Source organism: Tiliqua scincoides, chromosome 4, assembly GCF_035046505.1.
Source record: "Tiliqua scincoides isolate rTilSci1 chromosome 4, rTilSci1.hap2, whole genome shotgun sequence".
NCBI lineage: Eukaryota > Metazoa > Chordata > Lepidosauria > Squamata > Scincidae > Tiliqua > Tiliqua scincoides.
Window position 1 is genome coordinate 209,482,016 of NC_089824.1, and position 14,316 is coordinate 209,496,331.

General features: G+C 43.2%; 2 protein-coding genes and 1 pseudogene across 3 annotated transcripts in view; all 3 read left to right on the forward strand.

Annotated features, from left to right (window-relative positions):
• Positions 1 to 4,873, forward strand: part of CSTF1 (cleavage stimulation factor subunit 1) — a 28,060-nt gene extending 23,187 nt beyond the window's left edge. For both annotated transcript variants that reach the window (XM_066624859.1, XM_066624860.1), the window contains exon 7: positions 4,220 to 4,873. In XM_066624859.1, coding sequence (XP_066480956.1) covers positions 4,220 to 4,479 — 260 coding nt within the window. In that variant the 3' untranslated portion in view covers positions 4,480 to 4,873. The remainder of the gene's footprint in view (positions 1 to 4,219) is intronic.
• Positions 4,874 to 11,760: 6,887 nt separating this feature from the next.
• On the forward strand, positions 11,761 to 11,877 carry LOC136650745 (5S ribosomal RNA; annotated as a pseudogene).
• Positions 11,878 to 13,935: 2,058 nt separating this feature from the next.
• CASS4 (Cas scaffold protein family member 4) overlaps positions 13,936 to 14,316 on the forward strand; it is a 34,862-nt gene continuing 34,481 nt past the window's right edge. The window contains exon 1 of the mRNA XM_066625585.1: positions 13,936 to 13,995. Coding sequence (XP_066481682.1) covers positions 13,960 to 13,995 — 36 coding nt within the window. The 5' untranslated portion in view covers positions 13,936 to 13,959. The remainder of the gene's footprint in view (positions 13,996 to 14,316) is intronic.

Below are 14,316 nucleotides of genomic sequence, written 5' to 3' on the forward strand. Positions count from 1 at the left end.
CCAACTTGACCTTTCCCAAGCAGTTTTTCAATTTTAAATAAGTCACTAAGAACCCAATCCTATGTATGTCTACTCAGAAGTAAGTACCATTATAGCCAATGGGGCTTACTCCCAGATAAGTGTGGATAGGATTGCAGCCTCATTGAGCTTTTAGGTTCTATTCTCCCCCCTCCCCCCAGTTGGTGGGTTTTGTTTTGCAGCAGTCACTGGAGGAGTTCTGGGGAGAAAATTAGGCAGTTTCCTTTCTTGTGCATGCAGTATCGCTCACTCCCTTGTTTATCACCCAGTTCTTTTACACCTGTTGTATTACCAGACAGGAGCATGTTTAGTCCAGACACAGTTGACTGATGCATGTGGCTATGCCTTTCTTCCATGAAGTGCATCCAGCACTTCATCTTGGAGCAAGTCTGCTTCATTAGGTGGGCAGTGCCAGTATATTCATGTATTGTGTATAAGAGAAGAGTTTGAGGGCTGGATTTTTAGCTATGAACTGAGAGCAGTAGGAAGACTGGGTTAGAAGGTCTTAACAGGTCAAATTCAGCTTCTGGGCAAGCCATTTTCAACCACTGTGCCGTGGCACACTGGTGTGCCCTGAGTGATCTACAGATGTGCTGCGGGAGTTTGAGGGAGGGTCATTTATTAGTAGTACCACTGGGGGATGTGAGCACCCCACGAATAGTATGGTGTGCCTTGTCAATTGTCAAAAGACTTGAGGTGTGCCTTGACAATTTTTGTACCTTGTTAGTGTACTGTGAAATGAGAAATATTGAAAATCACTGCGCCTTACGCTACTCCCCTCTGTTTAGTGATATATTACACGTGCTTAGTCGGTTTTTTGAGGGGGCTTCTAAGTGTATTAGAATCATTGACATAGCTTTCTTTTGAATCTTCCAGTGTTACCATCATTTTTTAGAACTGCTAATATAAACTTATTTTTATACTTGCTTTCCCACACTCTGTAACTTCTTCTGTTATAACCAATGTTTAAACTACAGTATTCTAGAGTGCTACTTCCCCTTTTTGCTCCCCCAAAATTAGTATAGGCTTCCCCCAGTATCCATAGGCCCTATGGCCATATGGGCCATATGGCATAGGGGATGTGTTCCTTCCCCCCCCACCTGTGACTACTGGAAACCATGAATAAGGGGGAACTGTATCTTTGCAGTCCTCCCAACGCCCATTACCTTTGTCTTCATTACATTCACGCGAAGCAGTAACATGCCTTGCTTTTAACCAAGCAGAAACCTTATAGCAAGATGTGCAGGCAGACAGCCTTCTGGCTACAGTAGAGATTAAGAGCCCAATTCTATCCAGCACAGGAGCAGCAGCTCCAAACAGCTCCTGCTGTATCCTGTGCTGGAGATGAGTAGGCCGGAGGCCTCCTCGGGAGTATGGTGATATTGAAATTGTAAGCCACCTTGGGCATCTGCTTCAGCAGAGGAAAGGGGGGTAAAAATCTTTTAAATAAATAAATATTCATCCCCTTACCCTAAATAAAGCCCCAGCCTGCTTAATGGGGCTTCTCAGAGCTGCACCAGCTATTTAGCTAACACAGACTTGAGAAACCCTGAGTTGGGCTTTTGAACCAAGGAGGGGGATAGGATTCAGTGGGGGAGGCTTTCACTGGTTCCCCCCCCCAGGGCCGGTTCCATTCTCCTCCAGCCCAGAAACGCTTCCCCCACACTCTCCCACTAACCTCCACATGCCCACACACCAGTTGATACTAATCTGATTTCTGCCAGTGACCGGAGCTCCCATTGCAGCGATGGTGCCTCCCCACCAGCACCATTTACTCCCTGGGAGGCATTAACATGCCTTACATTTGCAACACCCAGCAACGGTATAGGATTGGGCTTCCGGAGTGATCATTTACAGAAAGCAGGAAGTTAACATTTGCTCTTCATCTAGCCTGCAGGCTACATGCCTGCTTGTCTTGCTATAAGCTTTCTGTTTATAGCATTTCATTAAAGCAAGACACATTATTGCTTCGCATAAATGTAATGGAGATAAATGAAGGTAATAGACGCAGAGGGAATGTGGGGAACTGCAGAACCGGATTCACAGATACCTGGGGACGCCTGCACTTATTTTTAGATTTTAATATATAATTCTTTACCATAAACTAAAGGTATCCTTTTAGTATCCTTAATGCTTTTTTGGTGGTGAGAAAGGATGGATGGGAGAACAAGTTATTCACTGTAAAATTAATAACCTAGAATTTATAGATTAATCTAGTAATTCAATTCTATTTTCTCTTCTAACACCCAATTTTTTTCTTCAAATATTGTTCTTAATATCTTAGAAAGAACAGTGCAGGGGCTCTAGATCAACTTCACAAATTTCTGGGTTTTGGTTGTGGAATCTTCTCACAGAGCTAGTTAGTTGATGTGAGACATGCGAAGACATGGGTTATTCTACCCAGGCATTTGATTCATGGACAACTTGCTGAAGTGTGCTTTGAGCTCCATGGATAAAATTGCTTATAGCACTAATGACAGTACCACAGAGCAAAAGCTCAACTGGAATCACCTCTAGCAACCCCCTATCACTGTTGCTTAGTTTCAGTTAAGTTGCCCTTTGTGCAGGGTATTCTATGGAAGTTCATATAATTACATATAACCTGGGTCTTTGCCATATACCAGATGGGTGAAGCTACTATTGATGGGTATTAAGTGCTAACAGATTTGGGTGGAACAGCATTCCTGTGCCTTGATATGCAGAAATTAGCAGGTGAAATTTTTCTTACAATAAATGTGGGCATCTAATAACATCTGAAAGAAAGCTATTGTTAGAGGCATGGGAGTAGGAGCTGGTTAAAAACATTAGCAACCCTAATATAAAACTTCTTTGCAAGTGAGGAGAATACCTGTTTTGAGGTCAGAAACCTTGGGGGGGAAATATTTATGCCACAAATTGTCACAATTAGTGATCATTCTGTTTTGCTTTTTTATTGAAGGTGGTTGGATGGTCAGTTTTACCATAATGGGTTTTTTTTTAGGATTAATATGATGAACATTACTTTGACTCTCTTCTGTCCAGTTTCCAGCCTAGGCATGAACCAAGATTGTCTTAATACCCACAAAAGGTTGTGCTACAATAAATTTGTTTTGACTAGTTCAAATGACCCTGTGTTTCATAGGATTAATATAATTATATTTCTGTTGTCACTCTCATTAGTGGTCTCTAATACTTGTTGACACCTCTGTGAGATTTGGTAAACATAAGTGGTCCTGCCTGTTTCCATTCATTTTCAACCAGAAGTTCTAAGTGGGGATAACCAAGTACGTGTCAACATTATACGAGTTGATTTATGGAGTACCTTGGCTTCATTCTATCTCTGCTTTTGTTTTAACATTTGTATGACTCCTTTGGGAGATCACATGTTGTTCTTGGAGTGAAATGTTGTTGGTATATCAGTGTCACCCAACACTATTTTTCTTTTTCATTAAATTGACAAGTATCATTATTGAACTAGTATCTTATACCTGCTTTTAGTTGGCTGAAGGTGAATAGTCTTGAAAACAGTTCAAATGAGAGAAAAGTTGATGATCTCTGGATTCTGGAAAAGGGAGCACTGTTGTGTAAAGGGGGACAGACCTGATGTATCAATTAGTGTGCAGCATCAAAGGAATCCTAGATAAACAAGTGGTGAAGAGCCAGAAAGCATGCTAGCACATCTGGTCTGTCAACTGTTTCCTTGCCTGAAAAGAAGTGATCTAGCAACCGTCATTCATGCTTCTGTAATCTCCAGGTTTGATTACTGCAATGCGCTCTACATGGCTAACTCTTCAATACCATTTAGAAGTTTGAGCTAGTGCAGAATGCTGTAGTCTGCCTTCTGTTAAGGCAGAAGGCAGGTACATAATCAGTTACTACCAAGTGTTCTAGCTGCTTGTGAGCTTCTGGGTGTAAACTGAAGTGTGAGTGTTGTCAGTTGAATCCCAAACTGCCTGGACTTTACATATCTTGTGTGCTTTCCCAAATACAAGCCAGCCCATCCGGGTCATCTGAGCAAGTCAGGTTCCCAAGCTCCATTAATTTGGAGTAGGGCATTTTTCTGTAGTGTTGATTTTACTGTATGCTTGGAATGTACCACTTACTATTGTGAAGTGAGCTGACAAAAAGTGGGATTCAATCTGAAATCCACTTTTTAATAAAACCACACACTTTGATACTTAGAAGCTTTTCTAATGCTTTATGTATATTACTGTACCTGCAGGAGCTGGTTTGAGTGGACGTCAGGTTCACAGAACACAGGCTGTTTTCAATCACACAGAAGACTATGTGCTTCTCCCTGATGAAAGGACCATTAGCCTCTGCTGCTGGGACTCACGAACAGCTGAACGAAGGAATCTTCTTTCCTTGGGGCATAATAGCATAGTTCGCTGTATTGTCCACTCTCCTACCAATCCTGGCTTCATGACTTGCAGTGATGACTACAGAGCTCGATTTTGGTACCGAAGGTCGACTACTGACTAAAGCTGCATTTGTGAAATGGTTGCCTGGATTTTGTTCCATTTTATATTTTTAAATTCTTCTATTTTTTACAATGACTGGATTTAAGTAGTTTGGACTGAATTATCTCCCCTACAAATAAAAATGATCCTTACTGGAAATGTAATTTTAAGGTTGTATCTGTACATTGAAAACTACTGTGATAGCTTAGAACTTCTATCTCTTACCTGACTATTTACGTTTAACAGAACAGACTTGTTCATATTCACTTGCTGAATGTGGCCTTTTAGTTTGAAAAACCTGAACATCTTATTGTATTATTCAGTCATTCCTAAATGTTTATGTTGTTTGTTGGGTTTTTTAAGTCTTAGTCTTATAGTCTAACTCTGAATTGTAATGTGCCATTCTTTTGTGTGTGTTTTTTAATTACTTTGATGATGTAGATCAGTTCAACAAGTTCTCTTTATTAAAGTTTGTTCTTAGAATGATGTATTTTAATAGTACTGTAATTGGGAAAATATCCTATTGCTATATCATAGTATACCTGTCCTCAAAAATACCTAAAACTGAACTGAAAAGGTCTTTTTTCCCCGCCAGTCCTGATTCGAACAAGATTTTAAAGATAAGGTAAAATCAGCTTACCTCTGACATACATGATGGGTGGCTAATTTAAAGTGAGTTTGTTTTAAAATTGAATCTTGAAGCTGACCAGCCCATAAGCTTGAGACATAGCTACATCAAAAAATTTAATGGACATCATACAGTTGTTCATTTAAAAAAGTCTGCCATTAAAAGAAGTTCCTGGAAACTGTTTTTAAATGGCTTTCTGAGATTATACAGCCTTCTTAAAAACATCTTTCCTAGCATTAGCTTTACACATTGGGTGCTGTCAGACAAGGAATGGTCCACAAGTGGATTCCCATGAAGTTTTTGTCCAGACTTGGGGGTCTTGCATTGTTTCCAGATATACTCATGCTATACCTTTCATTGGGTCTCTAGAAGAAATCTCCAGGTTCATGTGTCTGGTCTTTCTCCTCCTGCTGGTTGTCTCAGTGTAACAATTTGTTTACAGTATGGTTGTGAAAATGATTTTCATAAGGGCCATCAAAACTCCTCTCAAGCTTATGTCTGTCTTGAGAGAATGAGTTTTGCTGGCCCTTACAGAATCAATTTTCAATTACACACCCTGTGACCAGAATTGCATGGATATGAAAAATTAAGGACAAAATTTAGCCAGTATATGTCCTTATGGGGGGCGGGATAGAAAAGTACTGATACCTGTGATATCTTGGTATGTGGCATACCAAATACGGAGTGCCACAGATATCCTACCTATTTTGCTAAGGATAAATATTTTGCTAGTACCAAATAGAATAGTCTCACTTTTACTACACAGACAAGTGGTCCATTACAACCCTTTAAAATAGATATTGGCATATTGCTTCGGTTTTCAAACTCTCTGGGAGTTTGAAAGCCACAGTAAGTGCTTGCAGGAGAGGGGAGGGAAGCAGCGGGGGCAGGGGGAAGGCAGCGACATGATCCCCAGGATCGTATCAAGCAGGGGGGCTGCATGGACTGGGATGTACTCACCAGTCCCTGCAGCAGTGTCCTGGGGGTGCAGGGAGCCCTGGGCGAGCATCTGCAGGGCTCCCCAACCTGCAGAAAGTGAAAGTGGAGTGATAAGGCTCCACTGGAAGTGGAGCTGGATCGCTCTACTTTCACTTTCTGCAGGTTGGGGAGCCCTGCAGACGCTCGCGCAGGGCTCCCCGCACCCCAGGGAAGCTGCTGCAGGGACTGGTGAGTGCATCCAAGTCCCTGCAGCTGGCTAGTGACACAATCCTGGGGATCTTGTTGCTGCATTTCCCCCGTGCCCCTGCCCCTTAAAGGGGCAGAGGCCAGGGCCCTCAGGCTGGGGCGTCGCAGCACCGCGGTTTGAGTACCACTGGCATATTGTATGGGTTGTTCAGAGGTTGAAACTCTCAGTCTTCCAGTACCCTTTTTTTGAGGCTCCTTTCAATCAAATCAAAGGAAATCTTAATTCTAGCAGAAAGTGAAAGACTTTTTGTTTTTGTAGAGAACACAGTAAATGGAAGATTACCAGGGCTTGTTTTATTCACAGTTCGTTTAATTTAAGATGGTTTGTCTGGTGTCAATTTCAAAGCTGTTTCAGTGCTCAGTTGTTGGATTACTCTATCTTAAATGACAGTTACATGCTAGGGTTGAAGAAGCCCTTGTATGATTGGTTCTCCCTGCCCCCAAAATAGCAGCTGCAGTGAGTGTGTTTGTGTGTAATCTGAATAAGGACTACAGCTTGGGGGGAGGTTTTAACTATTAACCCCCACCATGGCCACAATTCTGATTGTTCCTCCCCATAGCTGCCCAAAGACCCCCACAGGCACATAGCTGCAGGGAGAGAGGCTGATTCAAATGGCAGTGAAAGAGTTAAAGCCCTCTCACCCCCCCAGTTCTGGTCAGTCCCCATGACTGTCATTTAATGGGTTGGGGATGGAAACAGATATACAAGGATACTTATGCTAGTCACCTCTTGAACAAATCTAAAACAATACTGTCCAGTTAAAAAGCAAAGTACTATCACAAACTATCTTTGATGAGCTGCTTGTGCAACAGCCAAGCAGTGGACAAGGGGGATTTTTTAAATTTTATTTTGAGGGTTTCCCTTTTCCATTATTGCTTTCCTGTTTTCAGAATCACTTGTGCCCCTGTTTTGTCACGTACACATGTGTCAAAAGGTGATTCTTGGTAACATTTTCTTTGTGTTGCCAGCCCACTTGGCTTCATTTTTTTTTTTGTATTAATTGGATCAGTCATGCAAATAGCAACGCTACTGGCCCACATCCTTTTGTTTTATTTTTAACTATTGCAGCTGCCCACACATGCTGCCCGCATTTGGAAGTTTCGTAATATCAAGCAGGTGATTCTGCAGTTGGAAGGCAGGGACCTACTGACAGAGAGACGTCAAGCGATTGAGTTCTTGGAACTGATCTGGAAAATTGCTCTTTGGGAGTTCCCTTCCAATTTTAATCCAGATCAAACCTGTGTCTGTGAATCAAAAGTTTGGGCCATGCTAGAATAGCCAGTAGTACACACAATTGGTTGCTAAGGAGGTGAGTCAGGTCCTGGAGGCAAATGCAGGGGTTTAGAGAAGTTCTTAAGCTCAGGATGTTTTATGCAGAAAGGAAGCTGCTTTAGGTGACAGCTCCAAGTGTTACTGGAGCTTTGCCTCCTGCATATAAATGAAGACAAAAACAGCAGCTGCTCCTTTTTTCTCTCCTGCCGCTTGCTCTGCTGTCTGCCTGGCTTAACCAGATGTGCCCAGCAGCAGAGGGAGAGGACAGGGAAGAGGCTTGGGGAGACATCAATCTTGCCTTAAGTTATAGGAAGAGTGATTTTTAAAAAGAATATTAAACATGGAAAACCTGATTTCCTTATTTCATGAAGATAATTATGTTCCTCTGCGCAGACCAACTCCCTGATCTGCCATGTTGCTAACAAGAAAAAAAAAAAAGCTTTGGGTGTCTCCTCCAACCCCAAATTCCTCTAATGAGATTCAGATTGCAGAACATCATCCTACTAGAGAGGAATAAGCCAGAGGGAAGGGTGTTTATTGAGCATTTGAGAATTAGCTGGAGAGATGATTCTTGATTAATGATTGCCCCATTCGTTGTCTTGCCTATATATAAATGAGCTTGCCTTGCAAGAAGCTGTATGGCAGTCTGAGGCTTGCTGGGGGGAGGGGCAACCAATAGTACTTTGGCTGGCTGCAATTTTTATGCACATGTACATGAGAGTCTCACAGAACTTAGTGGGAATTACTTCTGAATGAACAGACAATTTGTTTTCTGTATTTTCTCACCGGCTTTTAATCCTGGGGTTCCCAGAATGCCTTGCAGGTTCCTTTTTGTAAAGAAGTTGCAAACCCAGTAAAGTGAAACAGTGACAAAATGATTAAGACAAAATGATTAACAACCAGAAAATACAAGCAGAGTTTAAGGGCCTAATCATGTCCAACTTTCCAGCATTGATGCAACCATGACAATTGGGTGTGTGCTGCATCCTGTGGTGGTGGGGCAGTCAAGGAGGACTCCTCAAAGTCAGTTTGTTCCCTTACTTTGGGACTGCATTGGCACTGGAACGTTGGTTAGGATTGGGCCCTAAATCAAAAGTCTAATAAACACCTGGTGCTGAAAAGATGGCAAATTCGCCATTAAGCCAACAAACCTGGGGAGAAAATTCCAAAGCTAGGGTCCCATCTGAGCGAAGGCCATATCTCCAGTTACCATCAACCTCTTAGGTGATGCCAGGAGGTGAACGAAGTGAGGAAAGTGCCTTTCCCAAGGATACACCTTTCTCCCTCCCATCTGTGTCTCCCACACCAATATTTTTTTTCCTACTTTCTCACTTCTGATGATAGAAAACACAGAGAATGGCCTAAAGTGTAGATCTCAATATGTAACCTTGACTTCCGACAAGTGAACTTCCGTCAGATGAGGAGGCTGGTTAGAAGGAAATTGAAAGGGAAGGTAAAAAGAGTCCAATCTCTCCAGAGTGCATGGAGGTTGCTCAAATCAACAGTAATAGAGGCCCAGTGGAAGTGTATACCGCAAAGGAAGAAGGGCTTGACTAAGTCCAGGAGGGTGCCCGCATGGCTAACCAGCCAAGTTAGAGAGGCCATAAAGGGCAAGAAAGCTTCCTTCCATAAATGGAAGTCTTGCCCTAATGAGGAGAATAAAAAGGAACATAAACTGTGGCAAAAGAAATGTAAGAAGGTGATACAGGAGGCCAAGAGAGACTATGAGGAACACAAGGCCAGCAACATTAAGGGGAATAATAAAAGCTTCAAATATGTTAGAAGCAGGAAACCTGCCAGAGAAGCAGTTGGCCCTCTGGATGGTGAAGGAGGGAGATAAAAGGAAACTTAGAGATAGCAGAGAAATTGAATGAGTTCTTTGCATCTGTCTTCATGGCAGAAGACCTCAGGCAGATACCGCTGCCCAAGCAGCCCCTCCTGACCAAGGAATTGTCAGGTAGAGGTTAAAAGAGAAGATGTTTCAAACCTCATTGATAAATTAAAGATCAATAAGTCACCAAGCCCTGATGGCATCCACCCAAGAGTTATTAAGGAATTGAAGAATGAAGTCGCTGATCACTTCACTAAAATATGCAACTTGTTCCTCAAAACGGCCACGGTGCCAGAGGACTGGAGGATAGTAAATGTCACGCTGATCTTTAAAAAGGGAAAGAGGGGGGACCCGGGAAACTATAGGCCGGTCAGCCTAACATTTATACCGGGTAAGATGGCAGAATGCCTCATCAAAGACAGAATCTCAAAACACATAGAGGAACAAGCCTTGCTGAGGGAGAATCAGCATGGCTTCTGTAAGGGTTAGTCTTGCCTCACAAACCTTTTAGAATTCTTTGAAAAGGTCAACAGGCATGTGGATGCGGGAGAACCCATGGACATTATATATCTGGACTTTCAGAAGGCTTTCAACACGGTCCCTCACCAAAGGCTACTGAAAAAACTCCACACTCAGGGAATTAGAGGGCAGGTCCTCTCATGGACTGAGAACTGGTTGAAGACCAGGAAACAAACAGTGGGTGTCAATGGAAAATTTTCACAATGGAGAGAGGTGAAAAGCGATGTGCCCCAAGGATCTGTCCTGGGACCGGTGCTTTTCAACCTCTTCATAAATGACCTGGAGACAGTGGTGAGCAGTGAGGTGGCTAAGTCTGCAGACGACACCAAACTTTTCCAAGTGGTGAAGACTAGAAGTGATTGTGAGGAGCTCCAGAAGGATCTCTCCAAACTGGCAGAATGGTCAGAAAAATGGCAGATGTGTTTCAATGTAAGTAAGTGTAAAGTAGTGCACATTGGGGCAAAAAATCAGAACTTTAGATATAGGCTAATGGGTTCTGTGCTGTCTGTGACAGATCAGGAGAGAGTTCTTGGGGTGGTGGTGGACAAATCGATGAAAGTGTCGACCCAATGTGCAGTGGCAGTGAAGAAGGCCAATTAGGATCATTAGGAAAGGTATTGAGAACAAAATGGCTAATATTATAATGCCATTGTACAAATCTATGGTAAGGCTACACCTGGAGTATTGTGTCCAGTTCTGGTTGCCGCATCTCAAAAAAGACATAGTGGAAATGGAAAAGGTGCAAAAGAGAGCGACTAAGATGATTACGGGGCTGGGGCACCTTCCTTATGAGGAAAGGCTACGGCGTTTGGGCCTCTTCAGCCTAGAAAAGAGACACCTGAGGGGGGACATGATTGAGACATACAAAATTATGCAGGGGAAGGATAAAGTGGATAGAGAGATGCTCTTTACACTCTCACATAACACCAGAACCAGGGGACATCCACTAAAAATGAGTGTTGGGAGGGTTAGAACAGACAAAAGAAAACATTTCTTTACTCAGTGTGTGGTCAGTCTGTGGAACTCCTTGCCACAGGATGTGGTGACGGCATCTGGCCTGGACGCCTTTAAAAGGGATTGGACAAGTTTCTGGAGGAAAAATCCATTACAGGTTACAAGCCATGATGCGTATGTGCAACCTCATGATTTTAGAAACGGGCTATGTCAGAATGCCAGACGCAAGGGAGTGCACCAGGATGCAAGTCTCTTGTTATCTGGTGTGCTCCCTGGGGCATTTGGTGGGCCGCTGTGAGAGACAGGAAGCTGGACTAGATGGGCCTATGGCCTGATCCAGTGGGGCTGTTCTTATGTAAGCCAAAAGGGACACCACAACAAAGACCATAAAGAGGACTATAGAGGTCAGTGTGCCATTAGCAGAAAAATGTTGAAAATATTCCCTAAGGCAGTGATTCCCAACCTGGTGTACATGTACCCCCAGGGGTACTTGCCAGGACCTTTAGGAGTACTTGGGAAAGAATGCCTTGCTTGGCTAGCATTAGAATGCTTTGCAGGGCTAATATGAGGGATACAATTTATAGAAATGGACAGTGCTTTCAAGTGTTCACAGCACTTCACACCTATTACCTCAATAATCTTTTCCACAGTTCTGTAAGGTTGTCTTTGGTATCATGATCTCCACAGAGTGGTGGGAGAGCTAGTCTGAGAGGCAGTGGTTTGCTTTAGGACAACAGAAGAAAGAGCTGAAATGGGGATTTCCTGATTCAGTCAGCCACTGCATGGGGTTACACATTTTTCTATTGAAGTTGTACAAGAGTACTTTGCATTAGGCAACAAATGACTTGGAAAGCAGCAGACAGTCCTAGCATTATTTTTGTGTAATTTGCTGTTATCTATGGAAATCATTAAAGACAACAACTGTTACCCTGCAGATGCCCGATCTCACCTGATCTCAGAAACTAAGCAGGGTCAGGCCTGGTTAGTACTTGGATGGGAGACCACCTGGGAATACCAGGTGCTGTAGGCGTATACCATAGTCTTTTGAGACTGAAGGTTGCCAACCAAAGACAACAAAAACAAATCCCTAAGCCAGACATTTTCAACCACTGTGCCAACGAACCACCAACCAATGGTCCCCAGGTGTGCCACAGGGGTTTGGTGGAGGGTCATTTATTAACAGGACCATTGGGGGATATGAGCCCCCCACCAACAGCATGGAGTGCCTTGTCAATTGTCAAAAACCGATGGTATGCCTTGACAATTTTAGTACCTTGTCAGTGTGCCATGAGACGAAAAAGGTTGAAAATCACTGGTCCTCTGTATCATGTTAAGCTCTTTTAAAGGCCACTGACACCAATGGACATGATCCAACCTAAAGTTAAGCATATTAAGGGTCAAACTGCAACACGATGTTGAAGCTTCATTATTGCCAATGCAATTTCCTTCTTGTAGAAGCAATGGAGGGGGCTGATTTTGATCAGGGTCGTGACATGGTGGGAGGAGGGTCAATTCTTTCTGCCCAGTTCTGGTCTAAATATTTGAGCTGCTATTGCCTGTTGAAGGGGAAAACCTATCAGCACAAGTGTGTGCCCATAATTTTCTCTTAGTCAGTGGCAGATTCAGAGGAATCCATACAGGGGAAAGGATTGGACAACTCCTCCCTACCCTCTATGCCACATCCCCAATCCAAATTACCTGCCTCCTCCATTGCTTTCCAGTCACACAGGTCCAGTGTAATGTGTAGTTTGGCCTTGACACTTGTTGATATCAACAGCAGAGAGTGAAGCAAGTATTTAACTCTTCTATTGAATGCATTGGGCTTTTAAATTGTGAAACTTCAGATGGACTGAACAGAGTGGATTCTAATGTGCTTATGTTTGTGCTAGCCTGTGACCACAGGCATCTTACAGACCTTGGCAGCGTCTAGGTAGTCACCAACCAGACCGAGACTTACTCCTGTACCATCAGACCATGCTCTGGGTCAGGGCCTCTGAGAGCAATTTTATCAAGGGTTACAAAGTTTCTTTTGGGCCCCTTCCCAAAGAGGGAGGAGGTGAAACACATTGGGGAGTGGCAATGGGGTGGGCAGAATGGGGGCAAAACAGGGGGAAAGTGGCAAAAGCCAGAAGTCATTGGAGCCAAGGTCTACCAAACTTCCAATGCATAGCTCAGGTCTACCTGCCTGCCCAGAGTTGTCAGCATCCCACATGGGCAGTGAGTCTGGGTGAGATTGGAAAATGGAAGACCCCAGGAAATTCTGGGCCCCCTCCTTTGGCTCCTGGGCCCCCTTTCTGACCCTGGGCCCAGGTACAAATTACTCCCTTTACCCCCCCTCTCCTAGGCCCTGCTCTGGGTCCTGGATAGATATTCTTAGGATTGCCCTGTTAAGTAACTCAACATGTCTTGTTTCTCTTACCTCCAATCACAGCCTCAAGCCTACATGTGCTTGTCAGCTCTGTTGTGTATGCAAACTAGGGCGGCAATCCTATCCACAATTACGAGGTAGTAATCCCTATTGACTATAATGGGACTTACTTCTGAGTAGACATGCACAGACTTGAACTCTGGGTTATGACCACTAATTCCTGATCTGTTTCCAGTGTGTGTCCCATAATGTTGAAAAGATCAGCCAGCTTTGACCACTGTAGAAGCTTACTCTTTTTTTGATGTTGTTGTCCCCTTTTTAAAGTCATACCTCACCAAGTTCAACTACTTGCTTGTAGCTAGCAAGCCACACTGTTCCTCCTATCAGTCTTCTAAAATAGGAACTACAGGAAGATGAAGCAAAGCAAAAAGTTTGTTGTTTTTTTTCCTGTGTATGGTTATTTGCAGAAAGGCTGGTCTGCGATCAGTCATAAGAATGCAACTCCTTTTCAACTTAGACGCCGATTCTGAGCATTGGCATTGATTGTTGACTGCCCCAGAAATTCCCTTTTCCAGAAGTGGTTTTATTCAGCTTCCTCAGGACCTTTTGAAGAATGCAATTTCAGATCCTTTTTCTAAAAAAAAAAAAAAAAAGTTCCTGATCTGCTGACATTGCTAAACTAAGTTGTACAATAACGATGGTTGATTATTGTGCGGAAACCGGTATCCGTCCTTGCTAACGACTATGGATAGAAATACTGAACCCAAGACACTCACAAAGGTAGGTCTGTAGTTTCTGGGTGTATAAAACTGCAATGACATTCAGGAGACTGGGATTTTGAAGCAGTGTGGGAGGAAGCCACTGTATCATTTTCTCACATATGCGAGCACATGAAGTTGTCTTATATGGAGATGCCAGGGATTGAAGCTAGGAGCTTCAGCCTGTAAAGCACTTGGCTTAAAATGTTCAAATATGTTGAGAAATTAATTGGACGAAGGGTACACCTTTCTGTGTTCATCTGATTTGCTGTTGCTGAGTTGATGGGGAAACACTGTTGATGGGGAAACACTGTTGCTGAGTTGATGCGGATGAAATTTGCTT